The 24183-nt window shown below is 39.3% G+C and overlaps 3 protein-coding genes across 7 annotated transcripts; 1 reads left to right on the forward strand and 2 right to left on the reverse strand.

Moving 5' to 3' along the window:
• Positions 1-1077: 1077 nt before the first annotated feature.
• LOC106936219 (polyubiquitin-B) lies at positions 1078-11611 on the reverse strand. The gene is given in 7 exon segments (XM_015017074.1): positions 1078-1231; positions 1233-1833; positions 5340-5804; positions 7103-7109; positions 9045-9052; positions 10833-10834; positions 11606-11611. Coding segments are annotated over 4 exon segments (1146 nt in total). The 5' UTR covers positions 7108-7109; positions 9045-9052; positions 10833-10834; positions 11606-11611; the 3' UTR covers positions 1078-1156.
• cenpv (centromere protein V) lies at positions 6479-9671 on the forward strand. Of its 5 annotated transcripts, none has more exons than XM_015017071.1 (6): positions 6479-6900; positions 8194-8244; positions 8409-8501; positions 8858-8927; positions 9019-9133; positions 9443-9671. In XM_015017071.1, exons 3-6 carry the CDS (start codon positions 8410-8412, stop codon positions 9580-9582), a joined length of 417 nt encoding a protein of 138 aa, XP_014872557.1. In that variant the 5' UTR covers positions 6479-6900; positions 8194-8244; position 8409; the 3' UTR covers positions 9583-9671. The 5 variants fall into 5 exon arrangements, with proteins under 5 accessions (XP_014872557.1, XP_014872558.1, XP_014872555.1 ...); XM_015017069.1 differs by lacking the exon at positions 6479-6900 and adding an exon at positions 6907-7120; XM_015017068.1 differs by lacking the exon at positions 6479-6900 and adding an exon at positions 7116-8054.
• On the reverse strand, positions 9749-24183 carry pigl (phosphatidylinositol glycan anchor biosynthesis, class L). Its single transcript, XM_015017067.1, has 7 exons — positions 23882-24183; positions 23264-23363; positions 14273-14363; positions 12494-12561; positions 11729-11760; positions 10148-10281; positions 9749-9946 (listed from the first exon to the last, which is right to left on the reverse strand). The coding sequence occupies exons 1-7, from the start codon at positions 24138-24140 to the stop codon at positions 9818-9820; spliced, it is 813 nt and encodes a 270-aa protein (XP_014872553.1). The 5' UTR covers positions 24141-24183; the 3' UTR covers positions 9749-9817.

Here is a 24183-nt window from a genome sequence, read left to right on the forward strand (position 1 = left end):
CCTGTATTGTATTTTGTTTGTTTTAATTTGCATTGGGGGTCGAGGAGGCTAGTATGTTCAAAAGCCCAACCACTATGCTTGCAAGTTGATCTAAAGTATTGGGCAAATCTGCTATAAATATTGGACTGTTTCAAATTTCAGTGAAATAGAATTGCCCCATTACACATTTTTTTTTACATCAACACATTTCAGATCATTCACTAAGCTTTAATATCACACAATTTTCTTTAGAATATTTAATTTAAAGGAAAGTGAAGTATCAATATGTAATTGCTCTAGTAACAGGTTGTGCCACAAAGAGCTGCTAGAATAGCCAAGCATTTATGATATATCCTTTACAGAACTATGAAAAAAAATGTACAAAGGGTTTTGCTTGTCTTTTAAAGGGCTTAATTGAATTCAAGTCTTTTTTTGACCTAGAACAACTAGATTTCCAACTGGAGAACAGAATTAATGAAGGCATTAGTTTTTCATTATTTTTATAAATACCACCTTTACTAGATGTACCAGGATGTACACTGGAAAGGTTGACCAGTCATTTCTGGATAATGACCAAAGTGGGGTTTGCCGAGGTCAAATCACCCGCTTAGATCAGGGTATAACAGGTTCATTTTTGGGGCCCTTTCATTTAATGGCTTTGTCAGCTCTAATGGCTGACAGTTGTCTCAGGAAGACAAAGGTCACATTGAAGACCAAGGCTTCTGGACACACATTATCCCTGTTATTTTAAAAGTCTGGCAGTAATAAATCTCAGGTGGCACTAGAATTCAAGACTTTATGCATATAGATTGGTTTGGATAAGAGTCATCACCTGGAAATTTGGAAACTTTGCAAATCACTTTAAAGTCCCCCATTCAAAAGGCTGGTATTGCAGTCTGAACAGAATAGCCTGACCAGTGTGTAAGGGACACATTAGTCATCAATGGTAATACAGTGCCATCTAGTGGCTTTTACATGAATCTGCTAAGATTTATAGAAACTACCGAGGGCAAAGGAATATTTTAAATCTGGCAATTTACTCACCAATTACTTTGATGTAATGCACTCAAACTACAGGAAATAAGCCAAACAAAATCCATTTATTGTGATCTCACTTTATTAGGTGCATTTGTCATGTTAAGTGAATAAAATATTGAACTCATTTACTGGCCACCCCTCAGACGGAGAACAAGGTGGAGGGTAGATTCTTTCTGGATGTTGTAGTCAGAAAGGGTGCGGCCATCCTCCAGCTGCTTGCCAGCAAAGATCAGCCTCTGCTGGTCAGGGGGGATGCCCTCCTTATCCTGGATTTTGGCCTTGACGTTCTCAATGGTGTCGCTGGGTTCCACCTCCAGGGTGATGGTTTTGCCAGTGAGGGTCTTGACGAAGATCTGCATGCCACCCCTGAGACGGAGGACCAGGTGAAGGGTGGACTCCTTCTGGATGTTGTAGTCAGACAGGGTGCGGCCATCTTCCAGCTGCTTTCCGGCAAAGATCAGCCTCTGCTGATCAGGGGGGATGCCCTCCTTATCCTGGATCTTGGCCTTGACGTTCTCAATGGTGTCGCTGGGCTCAACCTCCAGGGTGATGGTCTTGCCGGTGAGGGTCTTGACGAAGATCTGCATGCCACCCCTCAGACGGAGAACAAGGTGGAGGGTGGATTCTTTTTGGATATTGTAGTCAGACAGGGTGCGGCCATCTTCCAGCTGCTTTCCAGCAAAGATCAGCCTCTGCTGGTCAGGGGGGATGCCCTCCTTATCCTGGATTTTGGCCTTGACGTTCTCAATGGTGTCGCTGGGCTCCACCTCCAGGGTGATGGTTTTGCCGGTGAGGGTCTTGACAAAGATCTGCATGTTTGCGTCTGAAATAGAAGAGAAAGTGAGGATCCCGAGGTACTGTTTCAACTTCCCGTTTATCTTGCTTTAACTATTCAGGTGGGGGAATTGGATTTTAAAATCCCGTCGATATTCACTCTACATTAACCTAACGTCATAATTGAATTACTCGTCTCTTCATGAAAGACACGGCAATTAAAAATAGTAAAGTCGAACAGTTTGTGGGGTTCAGTGTACAGACCGAACTGACTGGTAAGAGGGCGGCGATTCAAGCAAAACGCCATTTTGGAAAAAGCCATTGTTTGCCTTTCTGCTTTCAGTCGAATGGATGACACAGCTTGAAATAAAGTCGCGTAGTTTCTGAAGACCAACAGCTGTTCTGTTTAACGGCGTTATTAAAATTGCCGACAAAATAAAAGAGAACCTGCCAACCAAATTGCTTGAAATTGTTATTCCTGGTTGCTAACCACCATACGTGTTCCGGTTATTAGACGTCAGCTGACTGGGAAAAACAAATGAAGCCAACTGGATTAAAAAGTAACTTAAACGAAGTATATGAAACAGAAACTACTCAAGAAAACAGTTAACTGTATAGTAACAGAAAACATAAAGCGCAAAACACCATACTTACAATTTTTTGCAGCTAGTTCACTAGATTGCTCAAAAACGGCGAATTCCGCTCTCTGACTGCTGTTGCTAAGAGGCGAGCACATTTATACCCTCGATGCGCCCATCAAGTGATATTCATCCGCCCACGAAAATAGTCCTCGTTTTTTGGTTTTAGTTTTTTTCTGTATACCGTTTTTTAATTAATTACTTTTATTACATAGCCCGGTTTTATACATATTATTTAAATCCCTGAGCCTATTAGATGATATTCAAAAAGGTGCGCAAAACAGCAGTATTAAAATGAATGAACTACACTCAAAATTTAGTTGCACTTCAAGATTTCAGGCTATAAAAATCAAATTTCTAAACGTGTGGTTGCCAAACCTTTATAACTCAAACTCCACCAGTGGTGGTTATTAAAGGAATGCGAACCTGGGTGAGCCCCTACTTCTCCGCCTAGAATATATCATTGATTTTACAAGAGATTCTAACAATATTTTTGAGAACTGGGGATCCCATTCAAAAAACCTTACCAGATTGGGCCGGTTCAGATTTGGAATATATTACATCCTGAACTAACTTGACATGATGAAATGCAGTTCAGATCCCTTTAAAACAAAAACAAGTAGCATAATAACTCTTAAATCAAATACCAGCAGCTTCCAGGGCTGGCCCAAGGCAATGCAAAGTAAGCGGCTGCTTAGAGCCCCCACGCCACCATGGGGCCCCCAAGAGCAACAAACTAGCATGATAGAAAAAAATATATATAAAATAACATTAATAATGCAATAATTACTTTATTGTTTTTATAGATAATAATGATTAATCTCTTCCTGTTAATGGTCTGCTGCCACTGTTGGGAAATGGATGCTAAATTTAGTGTTTATCAGTTGATGTTATTTTCAAATAGTTAAAATAAAATGGCATACTTAAACACCACTCTGCATTTTAAAATCCAATTTATTATTATTTTTTATTTGTTACTCCTCTAAGGTTGAAGTCAAGTCATAATAGTACTGGTATAATATATGCTAATTACAAATAATGCTAATAAAAGCAGAAACGTTACATACATAGAGCATCTTAGGAATTATGAATCATCTGGCGTTGACATGTTGGTATGGGGGCCTCCCAGAAAAAGCTGCTTAGGGCACCAAAGGCTTGGACCGGCCCTGGCAGCGTCATCAGATTAGCTATCTTGTACATCTAAATTTTTTTATGATGCCCACTGTTTTAAGTAATCAAAAACCAGTTCAAGATTAAGTGATATAACCTTTTTAAAGTCCTCTGCTTTGTATGCTTCACCGTGGCAGAATATAGTCCTGGGTATGTTGAACATTTTAAAACTTCATATGTGGCAAGTATTGGGAGATACTTTGATCTATAAGAAATTTAAAACAAAATCACAACAAACAAAGTTCCACATTTGTTCCTAGTACCAGCCCAAGTACCACTGGTACTTGAATCATACCTTAAGAACTATTTTACAGTTTGCAACAAGATTGACAGCTCTGTCAAGAACCAATCACTGTTTTATGAGCATATTGAATATTGGACATAAAAATTAGTTAACTGATGAATCACTACGTAAATTGAGTGATTGTTGGCTCACAAATTAAACCATTCTGTCATCAGATCAAGCCATATAAATATAATAAAGTTATGCAAGGGAGAAATTCAGCTCAAAGCCTCATTTAACCTTGGATGCCCTTGTGGTTAGGGATGATGGAATGTTCCACTTAAGGGGAACTGAAAGGTACTAAAACTTTACATTTTGGAAGTTATAAAGGCATGATGGCATGTTAAGATAATGTAGGAACAGGAATGCCAGTGATATTAGAATATTCAAATGTGAAATGATTTTAGCGTAGTTGTGAAACCTAGTAGCAATGAATTTTGTGATTTCCTTGATAGGATAACAAACTTACTGGCTGATTCTACATTAACACATTTCACATCACTACAATGAGATTTTGGTTAATTTCCTTTCAAAATTTCTATTATATGCAGATGTGCAATTAGGTTTCAGTTTTGCTATAAGGAGCAATAGTGAGATTCATGTAACATGATTTCAATAGTCTGGAGAACTTGTATGTACTGTACCTATCAATTATCTAAAGCTATGTCTATTCCACCTCTCATTGGTTATGCGACATGAAGTTTGTGATGTGACTAACAAAATGGAGGTGTGCCTGACCAGCAGCTGACTAAAGTAGTTAGTAATCTGCCTAAGATAACACCTAACCAGTTCAAAGTGTTGGAGAGATAATTGAACAAGTGATCAAAAAAAAGTACAAAACAATTTTCAGCAATATGCCATATTACTTTAAAAAGCTAATCGTTTAACCTTTTGGCCAATTGACTCTTCAAAAAATGTAAAATGTGGAAAATTGTGATTTTTAATCATGCTTGAGTCATCTATTGACATTTCATTTTTGAATTCTTGACAGCTAGAGTTGCTTTAACATTAACTTGAGCAGCATTGAAATGTACTCATTTTAAATTACACCCAAAGTAAAAGTTTAATCCTTGCATAGTTTATCACACACACATTTAAGTCTTTTGATAAATTTGACAGTCACTTCTGCTAACATTCTAAAGGAAAAGACTAACAGTTTGCATTTAATGATTTAAATATTTTATGGTCAGAGTTTTAACATTTTCAAAAGGCAAATTCAGATACTCTTATAGAACTGGGGGAAAATACTTGGATATTATGGAATGAATGGTTTCCTTAATTCTGACAAATGAACCACACCACAAAGATAAGTTTAACCTTTTATTAGGTGATATGAAGACACACTTTGGTCACTTAAATTGTAACATTTATGCAATTTTACATGTCATACATTAAATGTTGACATAGGAAACAAATTAAGAGAACATGGAATCATTTTCTTTAGAATCATTTACTGGCCACCCCTCAGACGGAGAACAAGGTGGAGGGTAGATTCTTTTTGGATGTTGTAGTCAGAAAGGGTGCGGCCATCTTCCAGCTGCTTTCCGGCAAAGATCAGCCTCTGCTGGTCAGGGGGGATGCCCTCCTTATCCTGGATCTTGGCCTTGACGTTCTCAATGGTGTCACTGGGCTCAACCTCCAGGGTGATGGTTTTGCCGGTGAGGGTCTTGACGAAGATCTGCATGCCACCCCTGAGACGGAGGACCAGGTGGAGTGTGGATTCTTTCTGGATGTTGTAGTCGGACAGGGTGCGGCCATCTTCCAGCTGCTTTCCGGCAAAGATCAGCCTCTGCTGGTCAGGGGGGATGCCCTCCTTATCCTGGATCTTGGCCTTAACATTCTCAATGGTGTCACTGGGCTCCACCTCAAGGGTGATGGTTTTGCCGGTGAGGGTTTTCACAAAGATCTGCATCTTGCACCACCTTTATAAATTAAAAGAAGGAATGGGAATAGAAAAAAAAATAAGTTAAAGGAAATGGCCACAACTTGAGAGAATAGCCTACAATAATAAAACCAAAAAAAAAAAAAAAAACAACGAGAAAGAAATAAGCCATCACATCTTAACTCTCACATTTGGTGAGAGAATAGTCTATAATAAAAAAAAAAGAAAAATAATGAGACATTAAGATATCAGACCAAAAGAAAAGAAATTATATATATATACACACACGTGTGTGTGTGTGTATATATATATATACACACGTATGTATACATGAATGTTCTCAAAAATACGACCGCGCCTTAGCAACCATTAACAGCCCGAGCGCCATTTTGAGCTCATAGACTCTTTGTTCGTCAGTTCCCCTCTAATGGCCGAAGCCAAAATGTCGAGTCACTGCCATTGCTGGCAAGCACTAAACGCCTCTCTAAACAACGGAGAACAAAATAACGGTAAATTTAATTAAATAGACCAAAGAGTCTCCGGCCAAAATTAAATCGGCATACGTTACTATCCTCAACTGACATAATTTTACACTTCGAAAAAGAATTAAAGCAAACAACAAATATTAAATACTACTATTATTGTATTCACTTGTAAAAAACGAATACGATGTACACATTGTATTTCATAAATTGTACTTAAAATGTACTTACAGCTTTCGAAACTGTAATAGTCAATTCTGTAGCCGTCTAGTAACGCCGTCTTCTCCTGTTGAAGAAATGCTGCAGTCTGAAGCTCGACACTGTCTTTTATACTGAGCTATGTGCCAGAGATTCATATCAGTCCGCATACAAAAGTAGTTCTCAAAGTCCTGAAATAAACCCTTTCCATAAAAATATAACTATGTACTGTAATGTTTTTTGAAAGCCTAACGTTTAATTATATTTGATGTTTTAAAAATGTGCTAAAATTTTAAGAAAAACTAATTTTCTTCAGCTGCGGAATGATATCTTAGTGGTAGTGAATGGTCATTCTCCAGAATCTGCCAGAAACGCCACGACAACAAGAACTTTCTCCTCTCTTCTGATTGGATAACAGTGATGTTTGTTTGCCTTGTGATTGGTTGCTGAGTTACAGTAAGTAAAGTATGATGACTAGCATAATTTTCGATAGTTATAACGCATACTTATTTAGGAATTATATGCAGCCCTTTGTTGACGTTTTTTTTTTTGGATAGATGTAAGGTTTTACGGTGAAATGAGGGTTTCAGCGACCTCGTTTTCGATGAGACGAAGTAAAAGACGACATATGTTTTTTTTTTCCATCAAGTCGAATGACTGCATTTCTCAGAGTACGGTAATAACCACATGGACATGACCATGCAAAATTCCAGATGTTTCACCCAACTGATTCCTATTAATATATAAAATATGTTGGGTTTAGCAGTTGTAATAGAGAAGGTATGCCATTTTTAAATATACTCAAATTTAACCTTGAAAAATGTCTTAGTGAACGGTAGCAACTCAAAACTTAACGCTGAAAAAAGATACATTTTTATCTGTTTCGAGGTCATTTTTGTGACAGAGGAATCAAACAAATTATGAAAATAGTAGGATTTAATGATGCACGGTTCGTTTTATGGCAATATTAATGTTATAGTCTAGTTATATTAGGATGTGTTTTTATCTGTTTAGCTTGAGCTAAAGTATCTTCTCATTTGAATAAATTTCTATTTTTAACATGTATGTGAAAGAACCTTTTTTCCAAACATATTGACTGCTGGCCACTAGCTTTAGTAATTTTTATAGAAACATTCATTGACTGGACTATTTGGTTAATATTTTAAGCTTTTTCATCTGCAGCTTGTGTAGAGTCACAGAAACAAATGGAGACTTTGAAAAATAAATCTTAGAATCAACAAGCAGAGTCCATTTTTAGTTTGACATAATATAAAACAGCAAGCTCAAAAGGGGATCTGTAACCTACTTGGTGTCTATTTTTGGGTCACAGACTGGATAACTGACCTGAGAGCATGTATAAATTATGTATTTGGGTCACAGCATTCCCTTAGCCCACCCATCTGGGACCATGTCATACGACACCGAACTCGTGATCTGACACATCACTGCTTGCCAACATCATGCAGGCTGAGCTGGTTCAACCTCCAAGGAATGTGTTTGTTCAAGTCGGCTGTAGTTTGCCCTTCCCCTTGCTGGAAGCAATTATCAGCTATCTCAACGAGTTTCAGGAAAACAACACATAAGGAAGAACTAGGCCTAGCCCTTATACTGAACGTACAATCTAACAGGCTACTTTTGTAATGATCTGTTCACACATAAAATAACGTATTCAGCAGGTGTGATAAATCTGATCTTGGTGAAAGGTCTTCTATGTGATTGTGAAACTTATGAGTGTTGCACTTTGATCAGGCTCACTGTGATTTTCTGGATAGGACGACTGGAATATTCTAGTTGGGTCAGGTAAGCAGGTTTCGCAACAAACACGTCACAAAGTTTCTACTGAACTTTGACTAAGTGATGGAGGAAATGGACTACAGTTGATTTACCTGATGTACCTAAAGTAAGGCTAAAGGGACATAGATAATTCATATATGTATGGTTTTGTTTATTTCTCTTATTTTTAGAATGGAGCTTGTGAAACACTCTGGTGGATGCCACTGTGGAGCTGTTAGATTTGAAGTCTGGAGTTCTCCTGACCTCCATGTGTTTCACTGCAAGTGTGTATTCTCAATCACATTTCTTGATCTTTACATTGAGATTAAACGACACACAGGTTGACTCAATTTACTAATTAGATGACTTCTAAGTGCTACGTCAGATGCTTTTAAGGGTATCATTGCAAAGGCGGGGTGCAAATAGAAATACATCACATTTTGAAGGTTTGTATTTGTACCAGTTTAGAAAACTCACGTATCCTCCTCAGCTGTGTTCTACTCTGTGTTGGTCTGTCACACAAAGTTTCAATGAAACACTTTAAAGGTTATATTTCTAAAGTGATAATGGCTGGAAAAGTTCTTGGACGCTGCTTTCCAAGGAACTGTAAAATATGAATCTAATTGATCAGTTTCTCCAGTTGTAGTGTTTGCACGAAAAAACAAAACCACCATTTCATCGTCCCGAAGAGTCGCTTTACTCTTTTACAGGTAACCGGTTTACTTTAAACACGTTAGTGGTTACTTAAGATCTAAAAAAGGAGAAAAGGTCTTAATGCTTGTGGTGTCTTCTTTTCTGTAGGGGGTAGATAATCTGACCACCTATACCTTCAACACTCATGTTGCTAAGCACACCTTCTGTAAAACCTGTGGAGTTCAAAGTTTCTACACACCACGATCCAATCCCGATGGATTTGGTAAGACCCCAGCCTCAAGTATTGACATGAGATGGTTGCATTACTCTCATGACCTGCTCATCTTATTTCACAACAAGAACGTGTTTATACCAAATGACTCCTCCAGAGTTTACTTCTACAGTATATGTACAAAACAAAAATCTTATGATCATAATAGGGGGGTAAATATTGGGAACTGAAAATTCTCTTGAAACTAAACGATAAACTCGTCTGGTAAAACCAGGTGTTACTGAAATATACCGAACATGAGCGGTTTTTTGTTGTTGTTGTTTTTCAGTTCCTATTTTCTGTTCCTGTTTACTTCCTCAGGCGTTGCTCCACACTGTCTGGATCCAGGAACTGTGCGCAGCGTCATCGTGGAGAAGTTTTGCGGGGAGAAGTGGGAAGAAAGCATGCAAGCTCACAAGAGCATCAAAGACATGTCTAAACCTGAAGGGGACATGCTGTAAAAATAACCGTTGCCACACAACTTTGAAAACCGCTTTTTTTAATCAACATTATATCAAAAACAGAACAATAAAAATCTTTAGTGTTTTCATACAGTGTCCTGACAACATTCTTTGAGTCTCTTAAACACACAACATGATTCATTAAAACTGTCATCCGCTTTGTTTGTAACAACTGCGCATGAAAATGTGGAAGCTGAAAGGTTAACAATAGGCACGCCGTCACAAGCTGGAACATTCAGTAGATCTTCAGATTCTTCGGTCCTTGTGGAACGATCTGGAATGTGTTTGTGAACATGTACCTTGAGAAGGTGATGTAGAGATACCGAAACCACAGAAGCTGAGAGCGATGACACAGCATGGCAGCCTGTGAGGGACATGACGAGAACATTAGAAAATGACTGATTATGCCTAATATTGTGTCATTTATACTTTTGACAGCTTGTTTCATGCTGTAAAATATGGTTTCCTAGTGCATATTCATATCACAAAGCACTAAAAGGGTGTGGGAGTCTAAAAATACAATGTGACGCGTCTTGTGGGCAAACCTGTTCACCCTAAGGCTTACTTTGGCTTGCTTGTAGCCCTTTGGACCAACAACACAGTGAAAATGTGACGGTAGAAACCAGCTGAAGGGAAGGTCCAGGACGGAGGTGTACTTCCTTAAAAGGCCTACGGTTTCCAGGGCGAACAACACACAATCTGTGAGCAAACACAAGGGAGACTCAGACAGCTGGTAATGTTAAAAGCTCAGGGTGGACGGTATTTAGGCAGACAACAAGGTCAACCTGCTTTTCAAGTTCTTAAGATGAGAAGTATGCAGGTGCTGTACAGCGCTCAAATGATACGTCATGTAGAAGAGCTCAGACTGCTGATGTGGCGCAGACGGTTTCCCCTCACATGCAGCAAGATTAGCTGAGATCCCCTTACAGCCTGATGGCGAGGGTTATCACCCGGCCTAATCGTCAGCTGCTTCACTCTGAGCCAACAGCAGGACAGGTCGTCAGGGTGAAGTAGACGGTGCTTTGTAGAGTTTTATTCTCGTCCTTTGAACCATTTACCTTGTAATGACCACGAACATTCAGGGAATTATTATTTTTTTTATCTTTATGTGATAACCAGCACATAGTAGTGTTTAAGTGGAAGGAAAACAACAATTTTCACTCTTTTTCTTAGCTAAAAATAAGTAAGGACAGAGGGATATTTACCTTTGGTCATTTTAATAACTATAGAGTGGCTAAATCCAAAGGAACGGCTGACAGGAAGAGAGTAAAGATACTGGGCTCACCTGCTTGTGCGCTAACAGAATGTGGAAAATTTTATTGCCAGTCTCTTCCTGGAATAGACAGATTTTCTGCTATGGTAGCGTGGAAGCTAGTTGGTATATTCTGCTCTGAGTCAGTCATAAAGTCACCAGGTCGGGGACCTACTGATTCTGATTTTGACTGGAGCAGATTGGGGTTGTTTTGTCTGAAAAGTTGCTAAGTTTGCAACAGTGAAGAAACTACTGTTAACAGCGGACCTGCAGAAGTGACCTGGTGAGCCATCAGTCAGCCCTGTCTCACAGCAGAGCAAAAGGGAACAGTGGCTGATTTTCAGACTTTTGTGGCGGTTTCATGTGTTATTATCGGCCAATCGCAGATCTCCCATAATTAAGGAAATATAGAAAAACAAGCAAGCAATTTGTAGTTGTCATGTGACAAAATGTAGAAGATTGAAAGGGACACGAATACTTTTGCAGGATTCTAAATTTCTTTACTCTTCGATTATCTCTTTTATTTTTAATGCTTTTGTGTACTAAGTAGAACACAAAAGCTTTCATTTCAGTCTTCGAGGAAATTTCCCATCCGGTGGCTCTTTAGAAATGTTTCGAGGAAAACAAAAGTAAAACTAAAAGGCAATGATGCTTCTATGGAAACTTCTGAAAATGACGAGAAGAGGAAGAATCTGAAAGCGCACAACTACTGAGGCCAAACTGGCTGCAAGTAAAGTGGAGCAGAGAGAAGATTGTTGAACGTGTTTGAACAGAAGAGGGCGCTAAACGCTCATTAAATAGGCAAAGATCAGCCAATCCAGTCTCTGCTGGACTTCCCAGAGCCTTCAATAAACATGTCAATCTTCTACAAGTTGTCTTTATGCAACACCTTACCTTTAGGCAATTCACCAGTAGAAGCAAGATGTCTGCAAGGGAAAACAAGAAGGTTTAGTGTTCATATCACAGGAACTTGCATGAGTTGCATTTATGTTGATGGTATTCATGAAAACCTCCAACTGTGCTGACTTTTTCACACATTTATTCTCTGTAATCTGTTTACAAATGAGCAAAACACTAAGATCCTGAGTAGCGTAAAACTAACACACACTCCCTCTGGGCTCTAGCCTCATGAGAATCATGAGATGGCGTTTTATAGGGCTCACTTTTTAGAACGACAAACTAGGCTAACAGAGAACCGTAACCGTGAAGGTGCAGCCGGTTGTTAGAAAGAGATCCAAGTGCCTTCTAGGGATTTTGATTTACTCTTCACAAACACATTTCTTTAAACCAACAGTCTGGCTGGAGGCGGCCTCTCCAAACCCAAGCCGCCCTCCTCTCCCTCCCTCTTCACCACTTCAGGGGACAGAATTTACGGCCGCTCGCTAGGAGCCAAGCCCAGTGCCTCAGAGGACTCTGTTTGGATGACCTCTCAGCTATGTAACAGACCAATTCTTAAAAACATGGTCTATATGCATGTGTGTGTGTGTGTGTTTTTGTGGGGAAGCAGTTAGAGGGATGGCTGTTGTTGTTGTGAGTCCAAATTTCCTGCATTTTCCTGGAAAGACTTTTATGACTGCGGAGCGGACTGCTTTCAGGGTTTTAGCGTTGGTGGTTGCCAGAGTTGTTCTTCTGGCTAAGTCCTTCAGGGCCAGTCCTTACCTGACAGCTTTATAGATGGCTACGTGATTGGCATGACCACTCACACCTCTTCCGTCAAAGGTCAGCACCTGGAACAACAAAATTGCTCAAGGTTTGGGTAAAAAAAATAAAGAAAATTGGTGGTATCTGAGAGTACAGTTAAAGAAACCAAAACAATAAAAAGAAAAGATGTTGGGGTTAGTGGAAGCCTGCTGGTGCCTGACCATGGAGCTGCATGGCAGCTGACAGCCAGATATTTCAGAGTGTTTTTCTGTGCATACTTGAACACCACGGGAGGAAACAGGACAAAAAAAAATAAAAAAAATCAGGTCAAAGGGAGAGCAGAAGGCGCATGACTGAAGATGTGAGCGGCTGTGCTCAGGTCTACAGTACCATGACTTTCTCTGCAAACTCTAAACTCTCCTACGCTCATGAATCTACAGACATGTAAGAAATATTCAAATGGTTTTCAGATAGTTTTAAATTGCTTTTATAAACAAACATATATGAACAATGCAATACATTGGAAGAACTGTCTGTTGTTGCAGTTACACCTGCGAGTCTTTTGGAGTTTTTTGATCATTTCTCCTCTCAATCTGTCCCAAACTTAGTTAGATTGAAGACAGGGCATCTGTGGATCTCGGTCTGGACATTAGACTGTTCTAATAGGGGTAGGCATTTATCGTATTGTTTATTATTGATCGTTTGTTTTTATTGATATGACAAATTCCTATTAATGATGGTTAAAATCCCCCAAAACTCTCCATATTGTCGGGATACTATGCTCTCCATTGTTTGTTCAATAAGATAAATTTGAAAACATGACTTGTGTAAAAACAGAAAATTAGGTAAAGAGGGAGAGAGAAGACATGCGACAAGGGTCACCAGGCTGGGAATCGAACCTGCGGCGGCCGGGTTGATGAGTAAGGCCTCCTTATGTGGGTTGTGCTTAACCCCTTGCGCCACCCCGGCACCCCATATTCCCATCAATTCTGACCAACTTTCCTGACACAGCTGAAGAAAGCCTCGCGACTGCATGACGCTGCCACCATTATGTTTCACCATGGGGTTTGGTGTGTTCAGGGCTCTTCAGAGATGGTTATTGTTGCAAGTCTAAATTTTGGGCTTTTCGGGACTGTTGAGGTCATAAATAATGAGCAAGACATACATTTTGACTGCATAACAAGAGAACAACCATGTACTAGGCTGAAGAAGCGATATTACCACTTTTGGATTTTCAGAACAGATGTTTCTTTCTGTGTGACTAACATGAGTCTTTTGCCCACTTTTGGGCTGCATTTTACAACAGCTGGGCTGGACAGGATAGGAGGAGACGGTGTGTTTGTTTGTCTACTTTAGTCAAGGGAGCCTGATTGCACTTCCACAATCTTACAAAAAAGAGCTTGTTCTCCTGCTCCCGTGTTGTCTTTGGTTGGGGGTAATTCCGATTTAAGCTCTTGTTGATATAAACCAGATGTGTGGAAAAAGCAGAATATGATTCTAAATTTACTGCATTCCCATTAGCTAATAGCACGGAACTGTGCTGGCGGCCGATAAGAATCTATGTGTAAACAGATTTCGACTTTCTGCTGCAGCAAAGGCCATTTCCTCTGTTTTTCCAGGGCTAAAAATGCAGAGTGGGCGTGGCTAAGAGGGATTATTACACACGCCGCAGTCAAACGGGGATAATGAATTGGGCAACTGGGGCGCCAAAACACATGTATAATATAAAACAACAGGTTGAGAAACTTTAAATAACAAAGGGGAAATTATAAGAGCTTTACTCAGAGGTGAACCTACCATGTTGATGCAGTGATCTGTAATGTGCCTCAGTACTGCAGAGGAGATTAATGAGACGCTCCATTCGGCTTTGGGATCATCTGGAAGTTTTCTGTAGTGGGCCAAAAAAAGAAAAAAGGAGAAGGAGACTTTGATTATCAACAAGATCAAACACATCACCGCCTTCCTGTTTTGCAAAAAAAAAAAAAAAAGATCAAATCTGGCTTTTATGGAAACCAGATAAGAAGAAAGATATTGTGTTAAAGCCTACATTGAATGCATCATTTGGAACTGTGAAAAATGCTGGAAAAGACTGGAGCGGTGCTTCACTTTTCAGCAGAACAATGGAACCAAACATACAGCCAGAGCTCCAATATATATATATATATACACACACACACACACACACACACACACACACACACACACACACACACACAGGTGCTGGTCATAAAATTAGAATATTGTGATAAAGTTCATTATTTTCCATAATGTCATGATAAAAATTAGATTCATTGCACACCAACTGAAATATTTCAGGTCTTTTATTGTTTTAATTTTGATGATTTCGGCAAACAGCTCATGAAAACCCAAAATCCCTGTCTCAAAAAATTAGAATATTATGAAAAGGTTCTCTGAACGAGCAATAAAAATAATCATCTGAATCAACAAAGTAACTCTAAACACCTGAAAAAGATTCCTGAGGCCTTTAAAAACTCCCAGCCTGGTTCACCGCAATCATGGGTCAGACTGCTGACCTGACTGCTGTCCAGAAGGCCATCACTGACATCCTCAAGCAAGAGGGTGAGAAACAGAAATTTCTGAACGAATCGGCTGTTTGCAGAGTGTTATATCAAGGCACCTCAGTGGAAAGTCGGTGGGAAGGAAAAAGTGTGGCAGAAAACGCTGCACAACGAGAAGAGGTGACCGGACCCTGAGGAAGATTGTGGAGAAGGGCCGATTGTAAAAATGTAAAAAAATGTAAAAATTGGCTTGCAGTTATCAATGCATCCAAAAATGTGCTTTTTTAATATTATTTTTGAAGTTGTTCAAATGTAATATGTTCATCCTTTTAGAAACATAAATTCACATTTATGAGCTAAGAAAAAATAATTAAAACTTATAAATGTAGAATTTCTGTATTAAGCGATCTGCTCGTGTGCCATTATAGTGAATAAGTAGCTCCTGTTTTCCACTCCTTCGTTGAACTAAATATGTATTTTTTGCTTCAGAAAGTTAATTTGTAATAACATTTGGAAGCCATTCTCTAAGTCCACATTTAAAACCTTTTATCTCAATTCTAAATAGTAAAGTTAGAATATTAGGTACTATTACTAGGAAAAGTTTAGTAAGTAAATGACTGTTAAACATCTGAATGAAGGAAGCAGGAAGTACTTTTATTTTGATATTTTTAGCCGGAAGTGTCCTTCTGTTAGCATCTAGCTTAAGAGCGAGTGAATATCTGGTGAGTTTTTTGTATTCTGTTGTATTAAATCCAAAATCATTTAATACGACATTCAGGTGGAGAGACATTTATGTGGTGATTATTGTGAAGCTACAGCTAACATTAGCAGAGTGTTATGAGCCATAAACATCCCATATTCCACCAATGCCACTGGCTAATAATAAGGCGCTTTCTTTCACTGTAAAAACCAGGCTGCAGTCTGAAATGCATCTCAGTACAGAAGTCCCATTTCAAGTGTGAAGTCTTTTATTTTTGCAACTTCAAAAGTACGATAAGTTATTTCTGTCCAAAGCTCAATTTTTTTCTTTAACAGTGCTTTAGAAAGTGAGCTTTTGTTAGGTGCAAAAATGGCTGAGTACTGAAGAGTTCAAAGGTTAAGGGTCGATAGCCTTGTAGCTTCTCCTTCATCTGAAACTGCAGCCTGGAGGCGACACAAAGCACAAATCAAACATCAAGATTGGCCAACCCACCCTGCTGACCTACTAAACATTCACAAATCCCCGTTTTTTGCTGCTGAGATACAACGCTGAGTATTGATCTCCTGTGTTTCCCAACATCCTAAACTCAAGAGGGAAAAAAAAACACACGCACGCACGCACGCACGCACGCACGCACACACACACACATAAATAAGAGCAAAGGGGCTTCAAATCTGCTTAGCGATGAATTTGGCTGACACGGAAAAACCCAGAGGCTTGAATTAAAAATGGAGCGAATGCTGTTTTCACTTCTCTGCTTTCAGCTGATAAAAACCACAAAAGGTTGCTGACATCTGCAAGGAAGAGTGTAGCTGTAAACTTTTAAAAGATAAGGAGAAGGATTTAGTGCTGAGGTTATTGCGTACATTGCCAAAGATTTTCCATGTTAGGCCAGAGTTTGAAACATAACAAGAATGAAAACGTTTGGGCTACAAATGACAGTCTATATTTACTTGGGGAAGTTTTTAGAGAATAAAAACAATTAAATATATAATATCTGGTGTGAGCTGCAGCCTTGCTTGCTGGTGAGCTGCAGGGGTGGCCTCGTGTCAGCAGTTGTCTCCCTGTCTTTTGTTGCTAACAAAGAGCCAGGACAGTGGAGGTCACAGAGGGAAGTGATGGATTAGAACACATTTCTATTGGCTGCCGGGGCCATGGGGGGTCAGGCATTCGGGGAAAGGGGCTATGAATGCCACAGCGAGGAGGAATGAGGGTTCAGAGATAGTTTAAAACTGTCCATCATGGACTGAATGCAATGCCCTGACAATTTGATACCAGTGACCTACTAATAATGAGGCCTGGGCATCAGGTTATGTCTGCTTTTGTCCAACCTGAAACTAAATGAAAGCAAATAAATAGGAGCACCCTGAACCCACAAACCAAGCTCCTTTGCAAAAGTTTTCACACCACTCACATCTTGTCACATTACATCCACAAACCTCAACGGGTTATTCAGCTATTACAAGGCAGACCAACACAAGCTAGCACTTAGCTGGGAAATGAGAGGTTGTGGTTGTGTTTTGACAAATAAAACCCTTGAAGCTGATAATAAAGTCTGAGAGTTTATACAAATTTATAAAAATGAAATTAAATAATTGAATTGTGAAACCTCAAATAAGCTATAAAATGGCTACAGATACTTTTTTTCTTTTTTTTTACTTTGCATGGTAACACAAAATAATTAAACGCTGGCTAATGTAGCCCAACTTTGAAAAAAATCGTACACTTTAAAATCACCTCAAATAATGTCACTGACTGGAAATACTTAAAATTATACCGAGAGCAATTTCATTAGGCTGCCGTGAACTTAAATGTATATTTTTGTTGAAAAATAAACACTTACTCCCCTATCTCTATGGTTTCAGAGCATGATTGTCTTGTCTGATACTTGGAGTTCACTCATATGCATTTAAGATTGAGAACATTTTCAGAGCGCACCACAAATAGCTGTGAACTGATTATCTCACCAGAGCAGTGTTACTTTTCACTGATTCTCTATAATCTTTTGAGAACTGTTCACGCTTAGGGTATGGCTTTATCCCATAACCCTGTCTTCAACTTCTTCACAACTCTCTACCTGTCTGCGTTGTTCCTTGGTCTCCATGATGCTCTGTGTTTGCTGTCCTTCTTTAACAAACCTCTATGGCCTTCAGAGAACATCTGAATTCATAGTCAAATTTAATTACATGCATTTAGAACATTTTCTACCTAATACACCTAACTTTCTATATTATTCAAGGGTCAAGAAAATACACAAAACAGTCGTCAGATTTCAATTTAAAAAAAGATATATATATGACTGCCCTTCATAATTTTTTGTTGTTGCCATTTTTGTGTTGGTTCTTTATGTAAAATCTCAACAAAATGCAACTAAGTTTGCATTTGTGACTTGGCAGAAAGGAAAAAAAGTTCAAACTTAAGTAGCCAAAACAAATAATTGTTTTGATCGTTTAAATGAGATAGATAGATAGATAGATAGATAGATAGATAGATAGATAGATAGATAGATAGATAGATAGATAGATAGATAGGAGCAAGATCCACCTGACCTTTCTCCTGCCGGATGCAGGCTGTCGGCTTCACCATGGCAACAGGACGAACTGTCCTCAAGTAACCTCGCCAGATCCTCTTTGTAGCTTTGCATGCGGATGCCTAATTGCTTGCAGGCATCTGTACGCAGTTGTTGAACTTTGGCCCAGTAAAAGGATTCTATGTGTATGTGTATGTGTATGTGTGTGTGTATGTGTGTGTGTGTGTGTTAGAGAGGACTTGTTTTGTCTGGTCACATGGACGACAGGCCTGTGAAGCTGCCAGACTTCTGTCCATGAGGTCAGATAATATGTCCTGCTGGGAACAGCCGAGATGCCACTGCACGCTGACAGAACAGCCACAATAAGCCACTGTAACAAGGAGGCTGCGGCTGCGGTAGCTAAGGCAACTGACATATGTTGTTTCATTATTTACATGGCACTCGTGGCCTGCAGGTTTTACCACTCTTCACACATGTCCAATAAATAGCTATGGGATTAGTGCCGTAGTTATGACAGGAAGTTTCTACATGTCAACATTCATGTGTGAAGAAGCATGGATGTGATGCTTAATGACTGTTATTTATCAATCAATCAACCAATGAATCAATCAATCAAACTAACTAACCAATCACTCTTATTTCAACAGCACAATTCAGCAACAAGGCAGTTCAACGTGCTTTACATTATAAAAACACAAAAATAAAAATTCTTAAAGAACAGTCGACAATTGCGAAACCAGTGTCAAATATGACATTCTGACCAGTGAGATCATCAAAATCATCAATACATAAAAGGCATGTTGGTCAATGTGCCATTTATTATGGTTCAAAAGCAATGCTAAACAGGTGGGGTTTTATAGCCTTGATTTAAAGGAACTCAGTTTTTATCTGTTTTACAGTTTTGCAGATTTGTGGTGCACAGAAGCTGAATGCCACATCTCCATGATTGGTTCTGGTTCTGGTTCTGGGGATGCAGAGCAGACCAGAACCAGAAAATCCCACGTTACTTTTGTCCTCTCCAATGAGAAGTCCCCTATTGACAAAAATAAGTCCCTATTCTTTATGTAAGATTCGAAACAAATGAGTACTGGACTGCAGAGTCCTTCCCAGCTCATATGGGCAGTTGCTCAGGGCGGTACTAAAAAGAGGGAGGGATACAGACGAACACCAGATGAAAAAATTATAACTTGCATGTCAGTTGTGCCCTAAACAAATTTACACATGTTCAGCCTCTTTGTTTTTAGTTGTCACCCACTACCAGGTGAGTATAAATCAGCTTTGGTTATTTTTAACACTGATCAGTGTTTATTTAAACCTGGCAGTTCATGACAGGCTTCTTTTTTTTTTTTTTTTTCAGAAAAACATCATGCTTGATGTTTATATCTCTGCAGAGGTTTGCACATATCCTACTGAAAACCACAGCGTCCAGTTTTTGATTTGCTAGCGAGAGAAGATTTGAAGCATAGCAGCAGTCAGAGTCAGAGACGGGCATTGATAGAAGTTCAGTCTGATGGACAATGCGACGGTGGGGCAGCGGAATTTACACAGCAAGCAGCTACAATCGAGCCCAGAGAGCAGGCAGAGGTCAAGCACGGGCAAGCAAGGAGGCACCAGAGCGTGCTCAGATCGAATTTGATCGCAGAGACCCCGGTGTGCCGCCGGCCTCCCCCAACCCTCATGCTGTCAACACAGCTGTCCCATCGCCATTAAACTGCCATACTGAAATGGAGCTCCAGTGTTATTCCTGTCGCATCGAAGAAATGATCTGTATTTGCATGAGAGCTTGTCTGACTAAGTAGATCTGTCGCCATGTAACCACCCGAACTCCTCCCTCATCAACAACGCAGCGCAGCACAGAGGACAGCTAGGGCTTCCACTGTTGAGCTGCAGCAGCTGTCTGAGTTAGTGTCTCCATTACAAATACAGGTGGAGTCACCTGTTTGATCTGCAGTGACTTTAAAAAGTATTCACACCAGCTTAATCTTGTTATTTTTACATTTTTGCCGTGTAACAACAGCACAGGTCAATGTATTTTATGTGACAGGCCAGTGCAAAGTGGTAGTTAGGTGTAAAGTAGAAGGAAATGATTCATACTTTCCTTTACTTTTTCCAACAAACAAAACCATTTCAACACATATATATTATAGTAACCACTAAATAAAATCCAGTACAACCAACCAAAAGATAACATTAATCAGAGATGAAGCCAAGAGGCCCATGGTGACTCTGGAGGAGCTGCAGAGAACCAAAGCTCATCTTCTTTGACAAATGTGTTTTACAGCTTCTATTTCTTTTCAGGTCAACTTGCAGAAGGAATTATGGAAATAAAAGTCAGTTTATTACGATATATTCTGTCATTTGTCATTTTTTAAGGAAGAAAAAGTGAGGGAAAAAATCTATTAAAATCAGAAACTGAATTTGGTATATTCAAAACTTGTAGATTTTGTTTTTAAACCACAGTGCACAGCCGATGAGATGAAGCCACCACAGCACCTTCTTGACATACAAACAAAACTTTGTGGAGAGCGAGAAGTAAATCTGCGCTTCAGCCTGATCACGTCACCCCCACTTTGAAACAGGTGGTGGCATCATCATGCTGTGGGGATACTTTTCTGTTGCAGATGCAAAAAAGAAAAATTAGCAACAGAGGGATGAAGGTAGGAAAAAAACCTACAAATAAACTTGACCAATCTTGTTATTTTACAGATTCAGGAAAGATTTTAAATTGTCCTTCACGTGGATAGAGAACCAGCCCAAATATATGACCTCATTACAGTGAAAGCTACAACCCCAAACTGACCAGTTCAACTCTAACAATCAATGTGGACTAAAGGTTACCCTGTCCTCTCTCCGTCTTTGGGCAGAACAAAATGAACAGCAATGGAAAAACAAGAGCATACTTGAACCGGCGAGCGAGGTCGGGAGCGAAGCCAAAGTGTGGCTGGCCGTGTGCAGACACAAGCAGAGAAAAACAGTTCGCAATGACCTACATTAGCAGCGCTTAGTGTGTCGCCACAATGTATCCCACAGTCCTTGGCGGTTGGCTTCAGCAGACGTGGACGCGGGGAGGAGGAAGGGGGACCAGTTGGTGGCGAGTGAGCGGGCGTCTCAAAGTGCTGATTAGGTGTGTGTGTTTAGGTGTGTGTTTCAGGCAAACAAGGGAATACAAGGAAAGGGGGAAACGGGCCACCCTCCGGTTCAGCAGAAGTGCAGACAGTTCGGAGAACAAAGTTCAGCTATATTCTGTGAGCAAAAAGATGGTAAAATGGTGGGGTCTGGGCAAGAGTGCTGAAGCAAGCACACACACACACACACACACACACACACACACACACACACACACACACACACACACACAGTTGTTCTTTGGGGCAGACAGTCTGGGAATGCTGCCAACTCATTACTGGGAGTTCCAGGTGAGTGTCAGAGTTCATCCAGCTCTCCTGGTGAGGCAACATGCTGGGACTCACATGGAGGCAGCTCAGAGCTTCTGAGAAACTCCAAACATTTAAAAGTCAGGCTGAAGATTTTATTCACATTAAACAGAGAGAGAGAGAGAGAGAGAGAGAGAGAGAGAGAGAGAGAGAGAAAATTCTCTTTCACAAGAGAATTATTGTTTCAAACTTGAGATGAAAAAAAAAATTATGCTTTAAGCTCACTTTTTAAATTTGCTTTACAATATTTTACAAAAATGTACAAATAAAAATATATTTTGTTACATACAGGAAGTAGAAGAGTGTATAGATTAATGGGTGTTGGGATTTCTTTGGGGAGTTTTTTTTTTTTTTGGGTGAATCTGGTGTCCCATAGGGCAGACTTATCAACCTCCTTACATAATACATCAGCTCAGAAAGAATGAGGTCACTTGCGGGCAGAATGCCAGGATGTGATCTGTGGATTTGTGGTCAGCGCTTTGTGTTTTGACAAACGCTGGCTTACAGGAAAGAATCTGATGCTTTAAAAGAGGCAGACGTGCTAAGAAGCTAAGCAATGAGCTAAATAAAGAACATCCATCCATTTATACATATCTTCAATCAGGTTGGGCATCTAGGAAATCTAGCACTGAAACCCAGGCATGCCTCTAGTCAGCTTGTTTACAGGGATCCCAAAGCATTCTAATTCTACAGAGCAATCTTCCTCCAGGTAAGAAATCCCTCAGAAAGCCCCGCCACCTTACGGAGACCATAATAGTGGGTTAGAATATAAAAAGAACGTTAAATCAGCACATTTACCTTACTTAAGCAGATTTCCCTATTTCTATATTTTTTTATTAGTTTTAATAACATTCCGGAATTTTTAGTACATTTTTGGTAGCCATTTCTTTACTGTTTAACTTGTGTTTTGAATGTTGTAAAGTGTCCTTGGGTGTTTTGAAAGGCGTTGTCAAATAAAATGTATTATTATTATTATTATTATTATTATTATTATTATTATTATTAAAACATTTACTTGAAATTGCTTGTACAATAATCTGTACCAGAGGGGTGTCTGAAGAATAGCCCAGGGCGACATGCGACGCTCTGGGTGATTTTAGAAGTCTAGATAAAGCAAATTTGGCCCCTTAGCAGTCTATCTTGATGAAGATAGACACATGTTTTTATTTTAATCAAAATAAAAATAAATAAAAAGTGTTATTGTGTCACTGGAATATACATGTAAATGATTAAAAAATTATGTTTAGAAATTCAGATTTTTTAAAACTTTCTTTTTAAGATCAATTTCATTTTTATCCATCCCTGGAAAATGATGAAATTAATATTAGTATTAATATCATGTGTCAATTAATACAAATAGCCTCCAAGCTAATAGGAAGTCAGGAATAACTAAATACAGTTCTTGACACTGATCAAACTAAAAACAAAGAACATAAGTTTGCCATTAGTAATTTTGTTTTAAAAAAATTCTTAATAAGCTTTTCCCCATCAAATAACAGTGTTCAAGTAAGTTAATCAGGTTCATAGTGCAAAACAGACAACGTTGATTTACCAGTGTGAAAGCAGTTATCTATGAGTTGCATGTTGTTGCAAACCTGTGCTTACTCATGGTTTATGACGGTGACTCTGGAGGCTGGTATTCCCAACACAGCACAGCTTCTGAGAAGTTCTTCTCTGCGCTGAGATCCCTGATGATAGTAGTTCCCTGTACACAAAAATTGCAGAAAAAGTTGAGTCCACAGGTTTATCAAAAATAAAAAAAGTATAACTCACCCGTATAAAGTTTACGAAACATCTATATAATACTACTCAATGACAGTTTGTCAATTTAATTAGGTCTGATTAAAATATAGTGCCAATTAGCTTTCCATCATTCAACAAACCGTCCCCTTGCCTCACAAATTAAGTTACTGAACATAAGCGGATACCAGTTTTCTATGGCTTTTACATCCTACTTATTTATTACCTCACCTTGAAGATGAGGTTAATATGTTTTCAACCTGAAGATTACTTTTTCTATAGCTTCAATCTTAAAGGTGATGCTTTGTTTATCTTTAACCTTTGTGTCTTTTGGCCAAGGAGATTTACTTCAAAGTCTAAACCCGAACGGGTGGATAAAACTGAAACCAAACATTCTAGATGAAATACGTAGTCAGTTTCCCCTTAACTTTAAACTGCCTTGCTGTTATTATCAATGGGAATCAGTGTTTTCTTTTCTCATACCTTCAGACAAGCACAGCAGGTGTACGCTGGCGTTTAATTCAACTAGCCGTATGATCGCTGGGGCGAAGAACATGCATTCATCGTCCGGATGCGCAGTAACAACCAGAGCTCTGACGTCAGCGCCAACTGTTTTTCTTTCTGACGAAACGTTGAAGGTACGTTTCAGCGAGCTCCTCAAAGCGTGCCATTGTCGATTGTAAATGTATTTTATACACACTAAATAGGATAAAACAGCGAAGAGGACTAGGTAAACATACATTATTTTGACCGTCCCCGTAAACAGTCCGTCTAAGGACACAATT

The sequence above is a fragment of the Poecilia latipinna genome, unplaced genomic scaffold (assembly GCF_001443285.1).
Source record: "Poecilia latipinna isolate Pla-1442-1.1 unplaced genomic scaffold, P_latipinna-1.0 Scaffold2099, whole genome shotgun sequence".
Classification (NCBI taxonomy): Eukaryota; Metazoa; Chordata; class Actinopteri; order Cyprinodontiformes; family Poeciliidae; genus Poecilia; species Poecilia latipinna.

Excerpts from the sequence above, each read along its gene's own strand:
- cenpv (XM_015017068.1), top strand. The coding sequence starts at position 7,936 with ATGTGTTTGTTCAAGTCGGCTGTAGTTTGCCCTTCCCCTTGCTGGAAG. Across the intron at positions 8,502-8,857 it reads CTCCATGTGTTTCACTGCAA|TTGTAGTGTTTGCACGAAAA; the intron begins GTGTGTATTCTC and ends CAGTTTCTCCAG. Across the intron at positions 9,134-9,442 it reads ATCCAATCCCGATGGATTTG|GCGTTGCTCCACACTGTCTG; the intron begins GTAAGACCCCAG and ends TTACTTCCTCAG.
- pigl (XM_015017067.1), bottom strand. The coding sequence starts at position 24,140 with ATGTATGTTTACCTAGTCCTCTTCGCTGTTTTATCCTATTTAGTGTGT. Across the intron at positions 23,364-23,881 it reads CCTGCTGTGCTTGTCTGAAG|GGAACTACTATCATCAGGGA; the intron begins GTATGAGAAAAG and ends TTTTGTGTACAG. Across the intron at positions 11,761-12,493 it reads GCCATCTATAAAGCTGTCAG|ACATCTTGCTTCTACTGGTG; the intron begins GTAAGGACTGGC and ends TTTCCCTTGCAG.